The sequence below is a fragment of the Chaetomium fimeti genome, assembly GCF_033439085.1.
Source record: "Chaetomium fimeti strain CBS 168.71 chromosome Unknown B0H64scaffold_1, whole genome shotgun sequence".
NCBI lineage: Eukaryota > Fungi > Ascomycota > Sordariomycetes > Sordariales > Chaetomiaceae > Chaetomium > Chaetomium fimeti.
The window spans coordinates 3,587,814-3,609,545 of record NW_026944329.1 but is presented as its reverse complement, the minus strand read 5'-3'; the positions used below and the strand labels follow the sequence as shown (position 1 = coordinate 3,609,545).

The window sequence follows — 21,732 nt, the reverse complement described above, 5'->3', positions numbered from 1 at the left end:
ACGATAAAAATTCCTTTTGGCGGAGCAGAATCGATCATGGCCTTAGGCAGCAACCCCGCCCAAAGCCAACAAGGCCAGTGGGGCGTGGGGCTTATCGATTTTTTTTTTTCGGTGGCGCACAGGCAAAAAAAAGTCTTATCGATCATCGATCCACCCATCCCACCAGCTACTGCAGGCGACCGGTTTGCTGAGGCTGCGGGCGGCTGCAAGCCAAACGGTCACTGTTCTATTTTTGCCCCGCAGCGTCTGTGACCACACGCAACCAACCTACACATGCTGTTTTTTTTCTGTCCTTCAATTTGAACGACGTTTCTTGATCAGGTCGATTTCGCAGCGCATTGCCAACAAGCCGCTACCTAGGTACCTAGTTATCACCAGCCTTGCACGGCACGGTCTCGGCCCATCCTCGCCCCGCCATCATGCTGCTGCCCTCACATCAGCGGCAAATCCGGAGCTGCGCCCTCGAAGGGGAGGTCGATGGGAGTCACCCATTGAGTCACCCAGTCATTGCCAACGGCGGTCAAGATGACTCCAGCCTCGGCTCGTCCGTGCCACCACACCCCTTCGGCATCAAACCGCTAGGCAACAAGTACTTTTTCAACGGCGAGGATGCTCGGACGTCTTTAGGGGTGCTGCAAATTGTACCCGACGAGATCCTCATGCAGTTTTTGGAATACTTAGATGCTCGCACTTTGAGGCTGTTCGGCTATACATGCAAGTTTCTCCTGGGGTGCTGCATGGCTGACGACATATGGAAGGCGATTTTTTTAGAGTAAGTTATTCACGTGTGCTCCCCGTGATATGTACAGTAGACTGTGCCACGACAAACGAAGCAGCGGTGGGTAGAATATCAGGGTATGTTAATTTCTCTGTCCGCCGGTTCCCAGAACCCCTGAACCCCCGAGGTTAGGGACGCGGTTTCTTCACCGGTTGACCAGCCGGTTACGTTATGACGGAACGTGCCCCTTCAATTCTAGCCAAGCGGCTCATTGTGTCATCACAAGGGGCGGGGACATCTGTTGACGATGCTCCAGGTCAGACCTTGGCAACAAGTCTTCCTTCGAGTGGCGAGGATCCTGGAGGGCGACAGTTCTGGACTTGTCACCTGAACAAAGCATCCGGGTCGACTGCAGCAGTGTTTTCTCTGATGTGCTGCACCGCCCATTCGTCTGCAGCCATATCTCCCTAAGCCAGTACACGAAAAACATCCCGACGACCAACGAGATTGATCGCTTCGAGGATCTCTCGTACGAGGACTTCGCGGGAAAATGGAGCAAGAAGCCGTTTATCCTCACCGAGTGCATCCAGGCCTGGCCAGTCACCAAGTCATGGACACTGGAGAGCCTCCTCTCCCAATATTCGGATGTCGTGTTCCGAGCGGAAGCGGTGGATTGGTCGTTTAAAACCTACTGCCAGTACATGCGCAACAGCCAGGACGAGAGCCCCCTCTACTTGTTCGATCGGAAGTTTGCCGAGAAGATGTCGTTGAAAGTTGGCAAGGAGGAAGGTGCGGCATATTGGAAGCCGGATTGCTTTGGACCGGACTTGTTTGAGCTCCTTGGAACCGAGCGGCCAGCCCACCGGTGGCTCATCATCGGGCCGGAGCGGAGCGGATCTACCTTCCACAAGGACCCCAATGCGACGAGCGCCTGGAATGCCGTGATCCAGGGCGCCAAGTACTGGATCATGTTCCCGCCATCAGCATCCGTACCCGGCGTGTTCGTTTCCAAGGACAGCAGCGAGGTCACCAGTCCGCTTAGCATTGCTGAGTGGCTGCTAGAGTTTCATTCAGAGGCCCGCAAGTTGCCTGAGTGCAAAGAAGGCATCTGCAAGACGGGCGAGATTCTCCACGTCCCGAGCGGCTGGTGGCATCTTGTGGTGAACCTAGAGGACGGGATTGCCCTGACGCAGAATTTTGTGCCCGAGTCTCACCTTGGTGGTGTCATGTCCTTCCTGAAGGATAAGGCAGATCAGGTGTCTGGATTTGAGGATGAAGTTGCCGACCCATACGCCCTCTTCACCAGCCGCTTGAGAGAGGAGCGGCCTGACTTGCTCGAGGTGGGACTGAGACAGTTGGCTGAGAAGAAAAGACGATGGGATTCCGTGGTGGGCGATGACGAGAGCTCGGGAGATCAACCGCAAAAGAAGAACACGGGTTTTAGCTTTGGGTTCGGGTTCGAAGAAGAAGATGACGAGGTACCCTAGTATCTACCAAATATTCAAGGGCGTCCAATTGCATGCATTCAACGGTCCATTGTCGATGAAGGAGATAATACTCGGAGAGATATTCGCAACTGAGGCAGGGAGGTACTTTTACACAAAGAGCCGGGGCAAGGTGCATGGGTAGATCGTGACGCATTATTTGGTTGTATGTGAGGTTCCTATTGTTGTTTTATTGAAATCATACCATAAAGGCAACTCCTTACTAAAACGACGGCGTGATTGATCGAGTTGATCGAGGACTTCTTTGTTCGCGAGAGGCTCACTAACTAAATTGCACCAATCACAAGTCACTCCGCCTTTCAGCTCGGCCGTGCTCAGATTGGGCTCAGCCAGCCAAAAGGCGGGAAGGTTGGGTCACAGCGGGGCGCCTGACCTTGGCACAGTGTGGTCATGTTGCTTTTGTGCACTGTAAGGGAAAGCCCCACACTGGTCCAAGACGGCCCCGAGTCCCCCCAGAACCCTCCACTTCAGCACCTTGCAGCCCAGTCGTCGGGAGCTGTTCGGACGGCGGGTGCCCCCAGATCACCTTCCGCAGTTTTGGTCGCAGCTGAACACGCGGGCTGCCTCGGCGCTCTTGACACTCCTCGCGTTCAATCCCGATCGACTTCTTTTCTATCATCTTAGGTTTTTTGTCTTCTTTTTCTCTCTTGCGGGCCACCTCTACCACCGACCCTCTTCGAACTTTGGGGGTTCTCCCCAACATAGACCTCCGTGTCGCGTAATCCACCACCCCCCGTTTCTCGATCCCTGCCCGCAACCGCAACTTCCCCCCTGAAGACGGTAGTCGGCAACCCCCTCGATGACAACATGCGACTAGACATTCACCACTGCCGCCATCTTTACGTTCCTCGGACCTCACACCATACCGCACCTGTGTTGTCGCAGTGAATCGTCAGTCGCCCCGCCGCTCCGACGCCGGGGCTTGAGGCAGACAGCTCACCGACTCCGCTTCGACGCCCGACATAGCTGCAGACCAGGCACATACTCCTCCATCCGCCGTGCCCAGTCACGCTTTTCCCGCTTTCTTTCTCACTCGTTACCTCGATTTCTTTGTGCTTTGTTTCTTCCTTCGCCTTTGATCCGATTTACCAATCGTCTCGAGCATAATACCTTTGACCCAACGTCGGGCAACCCCCCAACTAGGTCTCTTAGTCACCGAGTAAACCGCCGTTTCCACGACTTTTCTTACTACAACCTCCAACCCTTCCGTTGACCGAAACCATGGTCTCCGACGAGACGTACGAGATCTGCCTCCCGATCCTCCAGGACCCGAACATCGAAGATGAGGACAAGACGGACAGGCTCGAGGAGTTGCTCAAAGTGAAGACCAGCTTGGCTGGGCAAGCGCTAGAAAACGCAATATTAGATGCATTATGGAGATACCGAGAAGGAGGGGGGAGCACAACCTCGCCGCCACCGATTCGGCAAACCATCCTGCGGCGGCCGTCGCCGGCCTCCTGGCGCGGCTCTGGGACCCCACTCTCGAGTTCACCTCGACTGGGCGTCAGTCCCCTTGCCCCGCCGGGCTTCATGCCTACACCGTTTGGTCGGACAAAGTCTTCGACCGCGTCCCCTTTTGGCTCGCCGCGGCCGTCTCCGAGGCTGGCGTTTGCTACCCCCGTGCCGCACAGCCCGAACCTTAACGCCTACCAGTTTGCCCATGACGACACACCGTCGCAGGAGGTCTTTGGCGACTACCAGTCTGACAATGTGGACTGGCTCGTGAGCGACGATGCAATCAGCGTGACATCTTCGGTTGGTGGCTCTAGCGGGCTGAACGTGAGCGCTCCTGAGTTTGTTTCGACGCAGCAGCAGTCGGATATGACCCCCTACGACATGCTGCGGTCGATCCTTGGGCAGACCAAGTCGGACGACGAGATCAGCGCCGCCCTCGCCATGCACGGCTACGACCTTGGAGCCACCGTTGCGGCTATCATGGAGACGCAGGTGCAGGACAACCTCGCGTTGGCCGCCCAGGCTGAAGAGAACCGAGTTACAATCGGGAAGACGATGAGCCCTGACGGCCGGCCGGGTACCCCAGCAGACCAGCAGAAGTCGGGCGTTATCTGCAAGTTCTATCTTTCCACTGGCCAGTGTCTGCGGGCCGACTGCCGATTTAGTCATGATTTGAGCAATCACATCTGCAAGTGAGTTACGGGAAAGCCCCGGGCTGGTTCGGAACTGACATGTGCCAGATACTGGGTTGCGGGCAACTGCCTTGCCGGCAGCACCTGTATCTTCTCGCACGATCCCTCGCATCTTGTCAACCGGCTACACATCGATGGCTCCGGCACGCCGCCAATGCAACATGCCACGGTGAACTTGCAGGACTATAGTAACTTCCCAGCGCTCCAGCCGGGCACGCCCGAGCAGCTCTTTGCGACTACCGCCAGTTATCCGACATTGGGCGTGACGCCGCCGCCCGGGTTCAAGGGTCACCATGCCTACCCCGACCGGCCTAGATCTCGGCCAGGCAGCCGGCACCAACAGAAGGATAACGCCCAGTCTGCCCCTTCACCGGACGATGCCGATGCGTTCCCATCGCTTGGCGCTGCTATAGTAAAGCAGGGCAAGAAACATCACGGTAAGAGAGGCGGCCATGGCCATGGGCCTAAAGAGAACTTTGCACCGAGCACACTGGCGGACATTGTCAAGATGTCGCCGACGCCGACGCCGGCTGTGCCAAACCGTAGGACTCCCCGTAACGGCAGTTCAACCAACGTCCGCAACGGCGAGAACAGCGCGGCTGCCCAGGCGATCTCGAACCCGAAGCACATTCCCTGGCTTGAGACCGGTGACAAGGCCAACAAGGCCTATCTCAAGGCGCGACAGGAGGCCATCAAGCACGGTGGCCTCCGGAACAAGTTTCTTCAGAGGTTTGTGACCCAGCCGGAGGAGAATGGAATGGGTTGATCAAATACTAACATGAAATAGTGCCGCTCAGGCTTGGAACCGCAATGACGCGCGGGCCGCCAAAGCGCTCAGTCTCCGCGGGCAGAGCGAGAACGATCTCATGCGGAAGGCTCATCGTGAGGCGGCCCAGCAGCTGTACGAGGAACGCAACAAAAATAGGGGGGACTGCCCCGAGATCTACGTAGACCTGCACGGGCTGCACCCGGAAGAGGCCGTCGAATACCTCGAGGGCATCCTGACGGAGAACGCCACGGAAAGCCGACCGATCTATGCCATTACCGGCACCGGCCACCATAGCAAGAATGGTAAGGACAAGGTCGGCAAGGCGGTTCGGGGCTTCCTCAACGAGTGGCGCTACGCGTACCGCGAGTTCTCGGTGCCCGGCGACCGCAACAGCACGGGGGGCATCCTGGGCATCGACGCACGCAGCTGGGACCGCACGCTCTCGCAGGACGGCAAGACACTGACGAGGAAGGAGGAGGACAAGGAGGAGGTGGATATCCTGTCCCAAGGTGTCGAGATCGGCGAGGGCAAGGTCAAGCTGCTTGTTAGGGACACGTCGGCGGCCAAGGAACCACCCAAGGGCCCGTCGGGTGCCAGGGGCAGGTGACAATGGGGCCCGTAGCTACCTTTTGAACAGAAAGAAGTAAAAGCCTTGAACTCGAGATATACTTGTACTGTGCCATACTGTGTAGAGCCCCTTGATGTGGCCCCCTGCGCTAATCCATGTTGAGAGGCTCAAGAAGACAGGACGGGCGTTTAATAGTGTGGGCCTCTCCCCCTTGGCAATGACGTCTCTAAGCGGGATGATGCATCCCCTGCTGATCCTACAGTGCGCAACGAGTTATGGGTGGGAGTTACTCACAGCCTTACTGTGTACACCTCTTCGGTCACCAAGAGATTATTGCATACTTGGTCTCCGCCAATCTAAACTCTTCAGCCCGTATCAAGACTGCATGCCTTGCATTGTCGAGGCCACTGTGCCACACACCACACCGTTCAACTGGTTGGTTCTGGGCACGTCAGCACCGCTCTAATCAGCTCTCAGAGCGAGCCCCCGTGGCTGAGTCTGGGCCAGTTCCGACCCGCAGATCCCGGCAATCTGACATGGAACCTCGACCCGTCCCTTTTTTTGTTCCAGGTGTCCAGGCAGGCATCTCCGACCAGCTTCAATGCCAAATCCCAAACCAACCAATTCGGACCCCCTACGACCTATACGAAGCACCGCATAGCTACCTATCCTACAATCGAAGACCTACAGTAAATATCAATACCATCGCTATGCGCAGGTAGCAACTGTGTCCGTTTCCACCATCTTTCCGCCCCTCCCGGGACACCTAACGCGACCCGCCTCCCTTTGTCACATCCGTACCTACCTTGCGTACGTCGACACGGCCCGGCACTAGCAAGCAAGCAAGCGTCAATAGAACCAACACCACCGCGATGCCTCCCCCCTCCGAAGATGACGTATTCCACGATGCCTCCTCGAACCAAACCGCCTCCTCCCCGCCAACCATAATCACCACCCGCCCCTCCACCGACAACGACAACGACAACGACACCATCGGGGGCCTCAACACCTCCACCATCCCCCCTCCCCCCTGGACCCCGCGCCCAACACCCCCCGGCGCCCGCCGCCTCTCCACCCGCCGCCCCGGAACCGCCACCACCACCACCAGCAGCACCGCCCCCCACAAACCCTTCCTCACCACCGCCGCCACCACCCTAACCTACCTCTACCGCCAATACACCCACTGGTACAACGCCCTCCCCATCCGCTACCAAATCCTCGTCTCCCTCGCCGGCCTGCTCATCCTCGTCCTTTCCATCCTCTTCCTGGTCTACTCCCACCCTTTGCTCGTCGCGCTCGGCGCCGCCGCCCAGTCGTGGCGCGCCGCGCCCCTCGGCTGGCTGCCGCTGTGGCTGGCCACCGTCGCGACGGCGTTCCCGCCCGTCATCGGCTACTCGACCTGCGTGACGCTGGCCGGGTTCGTGTACGGCTTCCCGCTGGGCTGGCCGATCGCGGCGAGCGCGACGGTGGTGGGGTCCGCGGCGGCGTTCGTGGCGAGTCGCGGGTGGCTGAGGGGGTATGTGCACCGGTTGGTGGGCGGGGATCAGCGGTTTATTGCGCTGGGGCAGGTGCTGAGGAGGGATGGGTTGGGGGTGTTGGTTATGATTAGGCTGTGTCCGCTGCCGTATAGCTTGAGTAATGGGTTTCTGGCGACGGTGGGCAGTATTGGGGTGGGGCAGTTTGCGCTGGCTACGGCGGGGGCGACGTATGTTTTTAATTCTCTCTCGATCTCGTTCCCCCTCCCTGACTGGTCAGCGGTGACAGACGGCTAACTGACTGACTGACGACACGCAGGCCGAAACTCCTGGTGCACGTCTTCATCGGCTCGCGGCTGGCGCTGCTGGCCGAGCCGGGCGACAAGATGAGCGGGTTCGACCGCGCCGTCAACTACATCAGCATGGCCGTCTTCGGGCTGCTGGGCTTTGCCGTGGGGGTGTTCATCTACCGGCGCACCATGGCGCGGGCGGCCGAGCTGGCGCGCGAGGCGCAGCTCGAAGCGGGCGAGGCGCTCCTGGACGGCGACGGCGATCTGGAGCAGGGCGTGATGGGTGACGATCTGGAGAACGGGAGGATGGTGGATCCGGACGAGCTGGATGCTGCTGCGCTGATGGACGACGACGATATCTCGCTGTGGGATGCCTCGGGCGACGGGTATCACGATAGTTGGGACGATGAGCCGGTGGGCAACGGCTTCGGTTCGAACGGGCATGGAAGCGAAGGTATAAACGGCGCAAAGAAATAGGTGTCGTTGTCAGATTTGTACTTGACGGTTTTTTGGTTTAGCTGGCTGGTTGATTGTTCGGTTCCCACATGGTGGCGTTGGAGTAGACAGGCGTTTGCGTAGGGTTCAGGTTCAGTGTCAATAGAAGAGACCGTCTTGGAAAGAGTAACATTATGCAATCTGTAAAAGTCAAATAAACATTGTGTTGGAGTATATCTTGCTGTAGCCATCGACGAAATACCTCCCAGAACAGCCAGGTGGTATCCCCAGTCCGCTACCCGAACGCCTTGCTCGCTAACTATACCCATAAAGCACGTAAGAAATCACTGAACCCCGCCAGCCCCGATGTCATTGGTTTCCCTGAAACTGTTTCATGAACTCCATGGCCTGCTCCATCGGGTAACCGATAAAGACCGGGCCGGAAATGTTGAAAATAACCTGTGGGCGATCGCCCTTCTCCCCAGCCGGCGCCGGCACCTCAGGAAGGTTGACGAACGTGGGCTGCGGCGTGCTCGGTGGCGGCGCCTCGACCTTGTGCGGGGTGGCTGGCGGCTTGACCGGAGTGTCCGCGATATGCTCCGGCTTTGCTCCCGCGAACATCTTCGTATGATCAAACGGGCATTTCCGAGGGGCCGTCGGTTCTTTGGGCGCCCGCGCAGAGTCGTCGGCAGGCTTGGGTGATGGTCCACGCTGCTGAAGTCCGGCCTCCAAGGGTACTGATATCCCCCATGGTCGACTGGGCGATTCTCCGACCCGCACGTCCCTCATGGGGCGGTCAAAGCGGCCCTCGCGCTCATCGCTTACTGGCATTTCTTCATCTGGCTCCGGATCACCTGCCACAACCGTCTGCGTCCAATCCTCTACTCTCTTGTTGGACGCTCTGTCGGATTCTTTCTGCTCCTGCTGCGAGGGCGGCATCATAGGACGGTGGAGATGGCTCAGGTCCTTGACCATGTTCACAAGACTCCCGTATTTGGCATCAAGCTTCTTGATCTGCTCCTCGTTCTTCTGGTACCGCCTAACGCAGACCTCATGGCTTCGAGGGATCGAATGCTTGTGCGTTTCAACGTAGTGGGCAATCTCTTCGGGCGAATGCTTGTCTAGAAAACGAATCGGGCACTTGGACGGAGCAGAATCAGACGGATCGGCCGTCTCGTTGAGCATGGCAGCGCAGATGGGGTCAGATGACTTGTGCGGCGAGGGGTCGGCTGCGCTGGCTGGGTCCTGAGAACCGTCGACCCGCTCAGCGCCCTCGGGAAGGCCGCCGTCTTGATTCGGCTGGGCCGAGAAAGGGCAGGCTAGCACGCCTTTCTTGCCTTCAACGGTGAAGTCCTTTTCGAGGACGGTCGACACCGACGTTAAGATATCCATGTCTGGAGACGCTGACTGTCCGTCGCCCTCCCCGATTTCCCCGCCTTGGTTCGCACTGGCGATGCCGGCCACGAGTTCCTGAGCAGCTTTGCGGCCCGCCCTGATGAGCAGCGCGACCTGATGCTGACTGTTCCCGGGCTGGCTACGTTTCGGTAAGGGCACCGCCGAGGTTGCTGCCGCGACAGGCTGGTGCAAGTCTGGAGGTAGCTGTAGCTTTACAAGCGTCTCGGCGACTTCGGGCACGGCTGGCGCGTACTTGTCGGCTAGGTATTGGTACTGTCGAGCTTAGAGTTAGCTGACTGCTGGCACAATTCGAGGAGCAGAAGAGTGTGAATTGGCTAGGATCAGACACTTGAGTTGTCTCCATTCGCTGTGCATCCCTTGGGGAGCCAGCTCCAGATCTAGAGCTAAAGAAATCATCACGGAAGCCGCGGGAAAGAAAATCAAAAAAATCATTCGACATACCTGTTCATGTGCATAACGCAATTTGTGCTCTAAAATTGTCTTGCGGTCAATCAGCGACTGGACTTCATCCGAGAGCGCAATGAAGGACTCGGTCAGAGTCTGGATGAGTTGGATGTTGCTCATGTCACATCGGTTGCGCTTGTTCGCTCGGGCAGCTTCCCGTGTTGGTTGGTTGCATGACGAGCTTCCAGTTGCACTTGCAGGCTTTTCCGAGTTTTTGGGCGCAGCTGGGAAGACCCCACCTCTCAGAGAGGCACCACGTTAAACCGTTCCGTTGCCTCGGAAGGAGACCCCGGTCCCGGCCCCACCCCGATTGTCCCGAACGCGCCGTTGTCGATCCCCGCTCCAGGAGCTTCAGGCGGGGTTGTTTCGGACACTGGCGACAGAATTATCTCCCTACATTTACAACTGCCCCGGATTTTGTCCAACGCAACAAATCACCTGTTTCTACAGGATATTAACCTCGCATCTGTTTCCTGGCTTTTTCCTTTTTTCTTTTTGTAAATTTGCATATTTGCTTACCGCTTTGCCTGACTGGCAAAAGTGCCCCGTCAAGCCCCATAAACGGCTTTGTAATTTCGGGCACTCCTTCCAAAAACCACCAGCAACTGAATACATCCAATTCATTTTCTCCAAATATCGGTGTTTTCTCCAGTTGATTGGTCTGTTCTGAAGCTTCAATTGCCTAACGACACCCAAATCCGACACCGCACATCGGGACATCACAAATCACACATCCCACAGCACACGACGTGCAAAGGGTCTGCTATCATCCACTGGAGCAAGCAGGGCAGTGACCAAGCCTTGATTGTTCTATTTCTTCGACCTGTCCAAATATGGCCGCTATCCAGGCTGCCCGACTCCTTAGCCGGCGGAACTATGTTCTCCCCGGTAGGAGTCTCTCCAGCTGCTGTGTTCTTGATTGGGGCCCGTTCACTTACACATAACTACCAGGCCAGCTGCTCATCACTGAGCTCTTCTTCGAGGTGCCTAAGAACTATGCCCGTCCCGAGGCCGGCACCCTGAAGCTGTTCGGCCGCAGTGTCAGGAAGAATGAACGTCCCATCACCCCATTCTCCGCCGCGGAGCTAGCCAGCAAGGAGAAGCTGCCCTATCTCGCCTACCTCGAAGGCGGACCGGGGTTTGGGAACCGTGGCCCGCAGAATCATGCCCTGACCCAAGTTGCCCTCAACCGCGGCTACCAGGTGCTGTACCTAGACTACCGCGGCACTGGGCTCAGCACACCCATCAACGCCGACTCTGTACTATCACAAGGCGACCCCAAAGCGCAGGCCGATTACCTAAAATTGTTCCGCGCCACTAATATCGTGCGTGACCTGGAAGCCGTTCGACTCTGCCTGACGGAGGACTTCGACGAGGAAAAGAAAGCCTGGTCCATCTTTGGCCAGTCCTTCGGCGGATTCGTCAGCCTGACCTACCTCTCCAAATACCCCCAAAGCCTCAGGGAGGCGTTCCTCACAGGCGGCCTCGCCCCGGTCAAACGCACTGCCGACGAGGTCTACGCCGCCACATACAAGAAGCTCATCGAGCGCAACGCGGCCTACTACAAGAAATACCCCGACGACATCGCCAGCGTGCGCCGCATCGCCGAGCACATCCAATCCCAAACCAAAACCCCCCTCCCATCCGGCGGCAACCTCACCGTGCCCCTCTTCCTAACCCTCGGCCTCGCCTTTGGCGGCCACGGCGGGCTCGACGAAGTGCACTCGCTCGTCCTGCGATTCGCCACGGACCTCGACCAAGTCGGGCGCCTCACGCACGCCTCGCTCGCCGACTTCGAAGCCCACATCTCCTTCGACACCCACCCGATCTACGCCATCCTGCACGAGGCCATCTACAACACCAAGCGCACCGGCGGGCCCGCCTCCAACTGGGCCGCCCAGCGCGTCGGCGAGGCCCTCGCACCCTTTTCCTGGCTCGCCAACCCAGCCACCTTCCTGCGGGCCACCCCGCCGTCGGAGCCGCTGTACTTCTCGGGCGAGATGGTGTACCCGTTCCACTTCGACGGCACGCTGGGCACGGAGCTGGGGCGGATGCGGGAGGCGGCCGACATCCTGGCGGCGACGGCCGAGTGGGACGAGGACCTGTACGACGAGGCGCAGCTGCGCCGCAACGAGGTGCCCGTGTACGCCGTCAGCTACGTGGACGACATGTATGTTGATTTCGAGCTCGCGCGGGAGACGGCGGGGTTGGTGAAGGGGATCAAGGTCAGGGAGACGAACGGGTGGTATCATGATGCGGTGAGGTCCAAGGCGGATGAGGTGTTTGGGGTGTTGTTTAGGATGAGGGATGATTGTATTGACTGAGGGTGGGGCGGCGAGTAGGTAGTTAGTTAGGTAGTTGTGCGGGGTGGTGGTTGGGAAAGCCGATGCTGCTCAACCCCCGGTCCTACTGTATACTTCCAACTTCCGTCTCCTCCGCTTGTCCTTCCCGTCTCGCAGTTTTATGTGAATCCAAAGAGGAAGAGGCCGAAAAGGTGAGACGGGAAGAAGCCAAAGAACAATTTCGCAGCCCAAAAACACCTTGGTATCATTCTCGCATTCCTTCCCCCGTAAAAAAGCTAGTAAATACGGTCCCCGTTCCGCGTCTCACCATAAACCGAGCCATAAGTCACCGCCACCCCTACCTATCCACCATAACTCCAAGATCAGTCCCCTACCCCCCTTCCCCCCCTCCACCCATACCCAAGAAATACCACCACCACATTCCTAGCACAACACCCTCACCCTAATACCCGCCTCTCCTCACATGGTGCCCCGGCCCCGGTCCCGGCGCAGCCGGCCAGCCCCGGTACCCATTCCCGGGTCCCCACGGGCCACCGCCAAACACATCGATCTGGCCGTTGGGGCCGAAGGCGCCGTTCCCGTTGCCCATGGCGCCGTTAGCGCCACCGCCAAAGGCGTACCAGGGGCGCACCATGCTGGGCAGGGCGCGGCCGTTGACGTCGTCCTCGCGGCGGGCGGCCATCTCGCGGAGCAGGAGCGGGGCGATCTCGGGGTTGGCGGCGAGGAAGTCGGCGGCCTCGCGCTCGGCGCGGCGCCAGGGCTGGAGGAAGCCGACGCGGGCAAAGACCATCTTGAGCAGCGGGTCCGACTCGGGCAGGCCGTCGTACAGCTTGCGGCAGAGGAAGAGCACCTCGGCCACCGCCGCGTCCGACCCGGCCGTCTCCAGCATGTCGATCGCCGCCCGCGCCACCTCCTTCTTGAACCCCTCCAGCAGGAACTTGTTCGCCACGATGTACACGTCCATGTGCAGCTCGTACGTCAGCAGCCACGTGCGCAGGTCCTCACCCGAGATGCGCCCGCCGTTGGGGTCCGCCCATGCCGCAGAGCCGCCGCCGTTGGTGCCCGTGCCGGTACCTGCTGGGCCACCGCCCCCCGGAGGTGGTAACGGGGGTGTGAGCGGCGGCGGGGGTGGGGGAATGCCGGGGCCGTGTTGGCGACGGCGCGGCGGGCGGCGTGGTTGGCGCTCCGGGCGGCCGTCGTGGAGGTAGACGGTGTGAGGTGGGTGGTGGTAGGGCGGAGGGTTGCGCGGGGCGCGGCAGGACCAGCAGGGCGGCCCGGAGGCGGCGGCGCATTGCGGGCAGTTGCAGTTCGGGCGATGCATGCCGGGGTGCTTTTGGCGCATGCGCTCCCAGTTGCGGTCCTCGCGGCGGCGGTGGCGGTCGCGCCGGCGGCGGGAGCGGGCGCTGATGTCGGATTCGATAGATGAGGCCGAGTCGGAGTCGGACCCGGCGCCCGTGTCGGCGGCGTTGCCTTTCCCCTTGTCTTGGTCTGGCACTGTAGAGAGTAAATTAGCGAGGTGTTCGCTAGGGAAGCCGGGGTGGGGTGGGGTATGGCATACCCAATACTGAGGCGGCAGGCCGGATAGGCTCATATTTGCCTTCGTAGAGGTAGGCAACGAGGAAGTGGAAAATAGCAGGGTTCTCCTCCGGGAGGTCGATGGATTGCATGCCCGACTCCTTGAATTCACCGCAGAGGGCCTTCTCGAAATACTCGGACTTCAGGAGGACGTGCTTGTGTACCTGAGCCACAGTCAGTATACCAACACATACGCTACACAGTGTGTAGAACCAGGGAGTGCACATACATAGAAGGTTTCGTGGTAAGGCGCCTCGCCCACACGAAGCGGGATCATGGGTGAACTGTATCGGCTACACTTGCATGTCAGCCAACCGTGGTGCTTTCGAGAAAGCCACACAGCAGGTTCAAAAGAGCAAATGACGAAACGGTGTGGCGGCGATCCATGCTCGCCGGGACACCATGCCGGGGGATACTCCGAGGGAGTGCTCCGGGAGATGGGCCGAGAGTGGGGCCGAAGCGGAGGGACGGATGCAACTCACCCGTCGACTGTGGACAACCAGAGGTCCTCCTTGGGGTCCAGGATATCTTTGCGCCCGGCCGTCTCGGGTAGCGAATCCAACACCACGACACCGGGGGTTGTTGTGGACGGTTCCCTCATCACGTCGCCGAGTGTGCGGGAAGTGCTTGCGCTTCGTTCCTCGTTCCTGGCGCCGGAGCTCCCCTCGCCTCTCTCATTGCCCCGACTCTGGCCCTGACCCTGGCTGCTGCCGGTTTCATTGAGGTCGGCGGCGGCAGCACCTGAGCTGGCGCTGGGCACCGCAGACATGATCCTTGGCGATGCGCTGCGCTGCGATGCGATGCGATACGAGACGGCGTGCAACTCAAAAGGTGTATGGAGATGGTTACTGGGTCGGCGGTTGTAAATGTAGGATATTGGGAGGTGCAAGCGAGTTGCAGAAGAGGAAAAAGTAACGAGAAGCCAGCCACGCCTTGGGTGTTAACTACCTAGCGGCGGTACTTAAAAGCTGAAGACGAGACGAGGGACGAAAAGACAACTCCAAAAAGGCCGATGGTGGTGGTCCAGAACCTGAATGCCACAAGGTGGCAAAGCTGACACGATTTTTGACCGATCGGATTGGTCAAGAGAAAAAAGAATGGAGGCAAATACCAAGATGGGATCCCATGCGAGCAGAGCCAAAGAGAAATAAGGGAAAGAGCTGCACGGGGGGAGGAGGGTTGCTGTCCGGTAAGCCACAATGGTGGTCTGCCGAATGATATGCGGTACGCTTCTAAGACGTCTTTCTGGGCGGGCTCGATATCAAACGAGAATAGTGGTGTGGCCGGCGGGTCGCCCTTCTTCCTTTTGTTGGTGCACGAGGCGGCCTTTGACCTACCACAAGAGCGGGTGAATTGGCGCGGCTGCGAGATTCGTCCAGCGGGATAAATGAGGCAGAGCCAGAAGAAGGTTACCTCCGCAGGCAACAAGGCGGCACCGGTGACTCGACGACCTGAAACCCGGTTTGGATTTGAGTCACGGGAGAATAAAAAAATAAATATGGATAGAATGATAGCACGAGTGATGCAATGTGATGCGATGCGATGGATCAAAAGTTAAAAGAATGTCGCGAGATGTTGATGCAGATCTGATGGATGGATGCAGTTATGTGGATGGTAGGTAGTTATTGTTGGATGGATGTCCTGTGTATGGTACGGATGCACCCTCGAAGTACTGCCCGATGTCGATCCCCCGAATGAGCTGCCGAAAGTGGCGGGGGTTTTACCTGCAGCCAGCCTCTTGACAACCAAAACATGCAGTAAATCTGGAAGCGAAACGAAAAAAGCGCCAAAGCCGAGAGCGGGAGGATAAAAATGCATGGATGCTCACATGCTTGATGGATAATGAGATCCATGGATGATGGATGGGGTGATGGACCAGGGGAAGGTGCGAGCCGACAGGCTGAAGGGCCTCACGAGCAGCTCACCATGCGTTGCGCCGTGTGTCCAAAAGGTGCTTGCTGCACCTGCATGGCGCGCATCTTTGGACGACGTGCATATGGGTGCGCCTGCCGGCCTGAGTAAGGCAAGGTAACCTGGAACCTCCCTCCCACAACCCCACCCTAGGTACTTCCCTGGCCGACCTTCTTTCCTGTGGCAGAGAAGCCAAGACCTGACCGACCTAACCGGGCCCTTTTCTCAACCTCCTCAGCTCGACTTTACACCAGCTTCTCACCAGTTTCTCCGGTTCCTCTCCAAAACCTACCGGTCGGTGGGGTTTGGCCGTAGTGTTTGGTCACTCTTCGAATCCACCAGGCTAGGCATCACTGCTACGAGTTTGACAATGCCAGCAATCTACACAGTCCATTAATACCTGCCTACAAACAAATCATGCACAGGGCCCGGGCGGCATCTCCTATCCATCATATTACCTACGTCCGTGTTTCCCCAACGCTCTTGTAACGTGGCGCCGAGAGATAGGACCGCCTTGTTTCCCGAAGGATCGGGCACTCCCGATGGGGCCGAGCAACCGATTAGAAGTCGACGTCTTGCTATTCTTCCTCCATCTCCATCTGTATCTCGATCTCTATAAAGTGCTCGGTCAGTTCCCACAAACGGACAAACTCCAAGGGAATGCTTACGCCATAGCCTGTTTGCCGAGTCGGCGATGATCTTCGCTTTCGCAAGCAGCTTGTCCCTGAACTTTTGCTCGTCCTTGGCCCCCAACTTCACCTTGTTGGGCTGCGCTTGCATCAGCACCGGCAGCAGCTCCTTCGGATCCGCACTAGCGACGGCCCCGACCGTCTTCAGGCCGTTGTCCCAGAAAATCCGCCTAAGGTCATCAACGTTAGCCCAACCATCCGACCCAAACGGAGCGCCCGGCCCGCCCGACTTACGCCGTCCTGCTCTTCACAAACGTAATCTTGGCAAGCGCCAGGAGATCAGATCTGGCCCCGGCCTTGAGTCGGTCGGAGAAGTGGTCGAGTGCGGCCGCCATGGCCCTAGCCACGATTAGCAAGCAGTTAACGAGAATAGTCAGCCATATGCCGGCGTGGAACCTACCCCCAGCCCATCGTCTCGCAGAACTTGATCATCCCGGCAGCGAACCCCTGGCAGGTCTGAGCCAGAGTCTGGACGGACCCCCGCGGCATGTCGTACTTTTCTGCGACCCGGTGTATGGGTTTCTCGTTGCAAAGATCACGCAGCTGCAGCGCGAGGTAGAACCGGTGGTAGCGTCGTGCATTTTCTTTTTCTTTGGGTGTTGACTCCTTCAGATTACCCCCGTGGAGCCTGTCTCATGTTAGCCAATGCGGACATGTGTATGTACCGTACAAAACACCCACATATTGTCAACTATGAAGGGCTTGAGGCCCAAGAAATGCATGACCCTGAGGCCGCTAGCATCGAGCTGTTGCATCTCGTTCCAAAAGACCTTCCAGTTGACCGGGACGCTGTCTAGGTCGTGGACTGGCGTGAAATTGTAGAGCACATGCATATCGCCGTCTAACACGAACGCTTGTAGCGCCTTCTTTAGCTCGTTGTGGATGAAGATGCCGTCTTCGGGATCAAGCGACGACGCAACAACTGCCTTTCCCAACAAGGTAGCTTGGAAGTCGCCGTTGTCTTCAACTTCGATGAACCCCATGGTCTTGAGGTCGGCCATGCATGCCTCGACGGTCTCCTGTATCGATTGTGACTTCGCCGAGTAGGCGAGCATAGTTTTGCTCACGTAGTCGTCGAGGGAGTCTTGGCTTGTGGCCAGTCTAATTGCGATGATTTCAAGCAAGGCCCTGTCCCGATAGTTAGCGAATACTACTCCTAACCCGGAGCTAGGGGATGGGCACCTTTGGACACGACGCTTGTCTGAAATAAGACAGCTTGATAATTCTGGAAGCTCTGCATGCATGAGGTCGACGACGGCTTCTAGATCAGTTTGGCGGCAGCACAGGTATGTTTCGCCTACCTCGTCTTTGCCCTTCCTGCCGGCTCGCCCTCGCATCTGCCGACTGTAAGGATCAGTATCATACATCATTTTATCCGAGTGCCATGGTGGTGTTGCACTTACAGCATAGCAGGGCCGACAAGGTCACGACCCATACGGGCACCGTGGAGGATCACTCGTCTCGCAGGCACTATATTTGTTAGATGGGCATACCAGAGATGAGAGTGGGACAAGGTCTCACAATTGATACCGGCAGCGAGGGAACATGTTGCCACGCAAACTTTAAGCACCCCGTGGTCATAAGCGTTTGCTACTAGTTCTCGTTCTTCAGTTGTGAGGCCGGCCTGGAAGGGTCAGCTTTGACCGCCGGCGATGGTAACAGAAAGACCTACGTCTGTAATTAAGTCAGTATAGAGTTGTATTCTAGCGTTGGGGTACTTACGGTGGAAGGCTACGCCAAAGGGGATAGTCTGCTTCAGCTTCGGGTCCAACCCGGTACTCAGACTGCGCAGGTCACTCAGCAGATCCAGCCTCTTCTCTTGGATGGCGGGATCGGCTTCTTCAAGAGTTGGCAAGACTCGGCTTATCAAAACGGCATCCGACTCACAACCAGCACGGCTGCTCGAGAATACTAGCACCCCATAACCGGCCCTGGCTGTTTCATTGGCAAGAGCGACGACGGCATTCCGAACAGGGTCGGTGAGCTCTTTATGGTCGGAAGCGTGGATGGTTCTCAATGGCTGCAACCGGGGCTGGCTGAATTGGCTCTTTGACTCTAGTTGGCTTACTGTTTTAAGGAGACTGGCGGTAGACCCTGCGGCATACACCTTCCCATCATACACCAGATGCTCTTCGATGGGAACTGGGCGGTAATGAGTCTCGTATGAATGGCCCTGCAGCCACTTTTTGAGGAGCTCGATGTTCTGTGTCCTTATTAGCAGCTTGGAAAATCGGAAGAGAGAGGAGAGCAACTCCGCGCACCGTTAGAGTGGCGCTCATGCCAATGATCTGGACTGGCTGGCCGAGACACAGCAATTTGGTAGCCATGAGCTCCAGCAAATACCCTCGATGACCGTCATCAATCATGTGGCACTCATCCAAGACAACAGCCCGCAACGTGGAGATGGAGCAATCCTCAATGGCCGCGTTCACGAGAGAATTCGCCTACGTGGAAGCTCAGTCAGACTTCGCTATTGCAGGTTCTCGACTGCTGACTTACCTTCTCGATAGTACAGACTGCAATATCAAAGTCGGCCCACGTGGCTCTGATCTTGCTCCCGCCAAAGAAACCAACCACTCGGATGGTGTCTTTGTCCGCCCTCGGAGCCCAGAATCCCGGCTTCTCAGTTTGCTCGTTCTCTTCGAGCTCCTCGCGCGAGATGCCGCCGACGATGTTCCGGAGCCACCGCACCTTCTCCTGGACAAGAGCAACATATGGCAACACCAATATGGCTTTGGCCTTGCGGTCTTCGAGCACCCGCTTCAGCATGAGGACGTCCGCAACCAGCGACTTGCCGCCGCCGGTGGGGGCGCTATACACCAGGTTTCGGTCCCCTTCCAAGAGACCGGGGCCGCCAAGACATTGCTTCTGCCATGGGTAGATGGTCTTAATGCCGAGAGCAGCAAAGTTTGCTACGAGCTGGGCGGGAAGCCCGTAGGCTGGATGTAAGAGGGAAAGCAAAGGGTCAACGGTTGATGTTGGTGTGGCGGCAAAGACCTGCCGTTGCGAGTACTCGGATGGCTGTTCTCTGATGACAGAGCCGTCCGCATATTCAATACGACTTGCAGCTAGCCTTGGTGGTTCATTCGTAGTCTTGCTATTCACAGTAGGGCGAAAAAACGGGCGGCGGCGGGACTCTGCCCTGCGGTGCCGCATCGGTTTGATTGGAATTGTGAGACGAGTAAGCATCATAGGCCCGCTTCTGCCCAGCGGCGAGCGCAGTGGTACTACTTGTAGACTGGACCCGCTGAATCCGTTGATATGGCTGCCTCATAGACTGGAACGGCACGGTCGTACCCCAAACACTGGGCTTGGGCCTGGACTGGTCGGCCATGACCTGGGCCGGCTCGATCCGTTCCCAAAATTGCAAAAATGGTGAAATGCTGGGTTCATATCAAAAATTGGCCTGGTGTCGTAGTTTGACGTGTAGCAGGCGGTAGTGTTATTTGACTTTTGAAGTCACGGAAAATTTGGCGGCATTTTCGTTGGTGTTGAAGTTCAAGGAAGGCAACTTGGAGGCGGTTCGTTGTGGTTGCCTGCTGCAAATCGCGTTTCCATTCCGTGCTTGGATGTCACGCCCCATGCCGCGAGCTGAGTTCCCAGCCGTTTGGGAAAAGCCGCAGGGGTTTGAATCCACTTTTACTGTGGGGCCGGCGGGTCGTTCCAGCCCTTGCTCTTGGCTCGAGGTCCCTGAACATTGAGCAGCCTCTCATTTCCGAGCGATTTGGCATCGAATGCCCCACTCTTCTTGTACCCAGCACTTCCATTCATTGCGGCCAGCTTCGTCACTTTGTCACAGCCGCCAGAAACGACGACCTTCCATGCCCCGCCCCGCTTTGGCGTTCATCGAGATGCAACGGACCGAACTCGGGTTGAAGGCTTCACGACATACCCAGGCCGAATCATATTTACCCATTTTCCATCGAAACCCGCCAGTAGTAGCAACATCAGGAGGAGGGTTGCCGCTGTGAGTTGGGAGGGGAGACAACGGATTAGCCGATCTGAAACCGAGCGGACGGGATGGGATTGATCGTCGGCAAGGGGGGTGATGCTCGTCGTGCGCGGGAGGAGTGGCGACGATTTTTACTGCGTCAACGCGCCAAACTCTCTACCGCGATGGGTTGAGAATTTACTTTTCGCTGCGCGAGAAACGGGACGGGGAGGGGGAAGATGGTGCTGTCGCCATAACCAGCAGTCTGCGAGTCGTCCGGAGCGCACAGCCCTGCAGGTCTCCACCGTTAAAGAGACCGCGAGCCCGACGGTGATAGTGAAGACCACCTGGGCGCAGACACGCAATGACGAATGTAACTAAACGCTGTGACGGCTACACAGTATTGGTGTCGAGGAAACAATAACGTCACTTCTCGGCAGTTCAGAGTCAAATCCCGAATGATTTAATCCGGCCTGGTAAAATCATTCTTTCAGCGACACGGAATTGTCGCGAGCCCCCGATGTTATTTGAGAGCTCCCCACCCAGGTGGTTAGTTCCGCCTGCCGCCGTTTTGCTCGTCATGGATGAGACGAAAACCGCCTTAAGGCTTTGCACAGAGAGCGATGATTCAGTGAAACCTGCAGTGAGGGAAATCTCCCGCCGCCACCACACCTGGCATTTGAGATCACAGTGCGCAACCGTACATATCGCACGGTAACAGTAAAGAACTTGAAGCCTCATCCCAAACGATCCTTCCTTCCTGACTGGGCCGCGCTCAACCAAGGAACCCGTTCAGAAGAATCCGTCGCTCACAACGAGCTTCGCCCCCCCCCCCCCATTCTATCCCCCATCTCCAATGTAAACTAAACACGACACCCGCTAGAGAAGATGGCATGCTTCGACCACGACGACGACAAGTTACAGCCAATGAATGATCCCCCCTCGGGAGAAAGTAGGCTGGCAGGTCGAGAGCATGAGGGCGGCGGCTGGTGTGTGGTGAGGCCGGCAGCCTGTTGTGTGCCGTTTCGGTATGCACGGAACACGTTTGGGTCAGATGAATGTGGCCGACCACGAACAGACACAAGTTATACCCCAGCTGCGCCAAGCCACATCATGCTCGACATCGAGATGCGTCATGAAATGGTCTTTGGTCGACCCAGCAAAATGACTATTGATTAGTCCGAGGCAGTCTCACGACAGAAACCGCACCATTCTGCTTCGCCGTCAAATACCTGCACAACGGCCACGACAAAATTACACCGTGTTTTGTGGAGCTGCTCCTGTCACGCGGAGTCAAAAACCCCGGGAAGCAAATGTCGCCTTGCTCAGACTCTCAGAATCCCGTGTTCCCACCCTGCCCGGGGGGGCCTGGCGCCTCGCCGAGTCGTCGGGGGGAGCTATCCAGATAATCTTCCAGAGAATCTTCCAGGCACCAGGGAGGCGTCTCGCCGGGGGGTTTGGCGGCCAAATGTTGTGCATAGTAGCAACTACATAGTAGTGTTATTCCTATCTTGATGGCACGTTGGACTGATAATTGATGCCATCCCGAATCGGTC

The 21,732-nt window shown here is 57.6% G+C and overlaps 7 protein-coding genes across 7 annotated transcripts; 4 read left to right on the top strand and 3 right to left on the bottom strand.

Annotated features, from left to right (window-relative positions):
• Positions 1-132: 132 nt before the first annotated feature.
• B0H64DRAFT_334574 (uncharacterized protein) lies at positions 133-2,416 on the top strand. The gene is made up of 2 exons (XM_062801111.1): positions 133-772; positions 1,035-2,416. The coding sequence occupies exons 1-2, from the start codon at positions 420-422 to the stop codon at positions 2,203-2,205; spliced, it is 1,524 nt and encodes a 507-aa protein (XP_062664462.1). The 5' UTR covers positions 133-419; the 3' UTR covers positions 2,206-2,416.
• An 805-nt stretch (positions 2,417-3,221) lies between these two features.
• Positions 3,222-5,839, top strand: B0H64DRAFT_27499 (uncharacterized protein). The gene is made up of 3 exons (XM_062800013.1): positions 3,222-4,370; positions 4,419-5,099; positions 5,158-5,839. The coding sequence occupies exons 1-3, from the start codon at positions 3,445-3,447 to the stop codon at positions 5,744-5,746; spliced, it is 2,196 nt and encodes a 731-aa protein (XP_062664461.1). The 5' UTR covers positions 3,222-3,444; the 3' UTR covers positions 5,747-5,839.
• A 241-nt stretch (positions 5,840-6,080) lies between these two features.
• On the top strand, positions 6,081-8,099 carry B0H64DRAFT_382266 (uncharacterized protein). The gene is made up of 2 exons (XM_062802855.1): positions 6,081-7,412; positions 7,502-8,099. The coding sequence occupies exons 1-2, from the start codon at positions 6,580-6,582 to the stop codon at positions 7,947-7,949; spliced, it is 1,281 nt and encodes a 426-aa protein (XP_062664460.1). The 5' UTR covers positions 6,081-6,579; the 3' UTR covers positions 7,950-8,099.
• B0H64DRAFT_382263 (uncharacterized protein) lies at positions 8,100-9,945 on the bottom strand. Its single transcript, XM_062802854.1, has 2 exons — positions 9,765-9,945; positions 8,100-9,575 (listed from the first exon to the last, which is right to left on the bottom strand). The coding sequence occupies exons 1-2, from the start codon at positions 9,885-9,887 to the stop codon at positions 8,277-8,279; spliced, it is 1,422 nt and encodes a 473-aa protein (XP_062664459.1). The 5' UTR covers positions 9,888-9,945; the 3' UTR covers positions 8,100-8,276.
• A 204-nt stretch (positions 9,946-10,149) lies between these two features.
• On the top strand, positions 10,150-12,458 carry B0H64DRAFT_334569 (Alpha/Beta hydrolase protein). Its single transcript, XM_062801110.1, has 2 exons — positions 10,150-10,655; positions 10,719-12,458. Exons 1-2 carry the CDS (start codon positions 10,601-10,603, stop codon positions 12,089-12,091), a joined length of 1,428 nt encoding a protein of 475 aa, XP_062664458.1. The 5' UTR covers positions 10,150-10,600; the 3' UTR covers positions 12,092-12,458.
• On the bottom strand, positions 12,454-14,022 carry B0H64DRAFT_27470 (uncharacterized protein). The gene is made up of 3 exons (XM_062800012.1): positions 13,875-14,022; positions 13,629-13,809; positions 12,454-13,564 (listed from the first exon to the last, which is right to left on the bottom strand). Exons 1-3 carry the CDS (start codon positions 13,920-13,922, stop codon positions 12,513-12,515), a joined length of 1,281 nt encoding a protein of 426 aa, XP_062664457.1. The 5' UTR covers positions 13,923-14,022; the 3' UTR covers positions 12,454-12,512.
• A 1,767-nt stretch (positions 14,023-15,789) lies between these two features.
• B0H64DRAFT_27338 (uncharacterized protein) lies at positions 15,790-19,786 on the bottom strand. Its single transcript, XM_062800011.1, has 11 exons — positions 18,745-19,786; positions 18,507-18,689; positions 17,968-18,448; positions 17,767-17,850; positions 17,649-17,715; positions 17,428-17,589; positions 16,927-17,373; positions 16,646-16,873; positions 16,480-16,584; positions 16,225-16,415; positions 15,790-16,169 (listed from the first exon to the last, which is right to left on the bottom strand). Exons 1-11 carry the CDS (start codon positions 19,435-19,437, stop codon positions 16,135-16,137), a joined length of 2,676 nt encoding a protein of 891 aa, XP_062664456.1. The 5' UTR covers positions 19,438-19,786; the 3' UTR covers positions 15,790-16,134.
• Between the last annotated feature and the right edge of the window lie 1,946 nt (positions 19,787-21,732).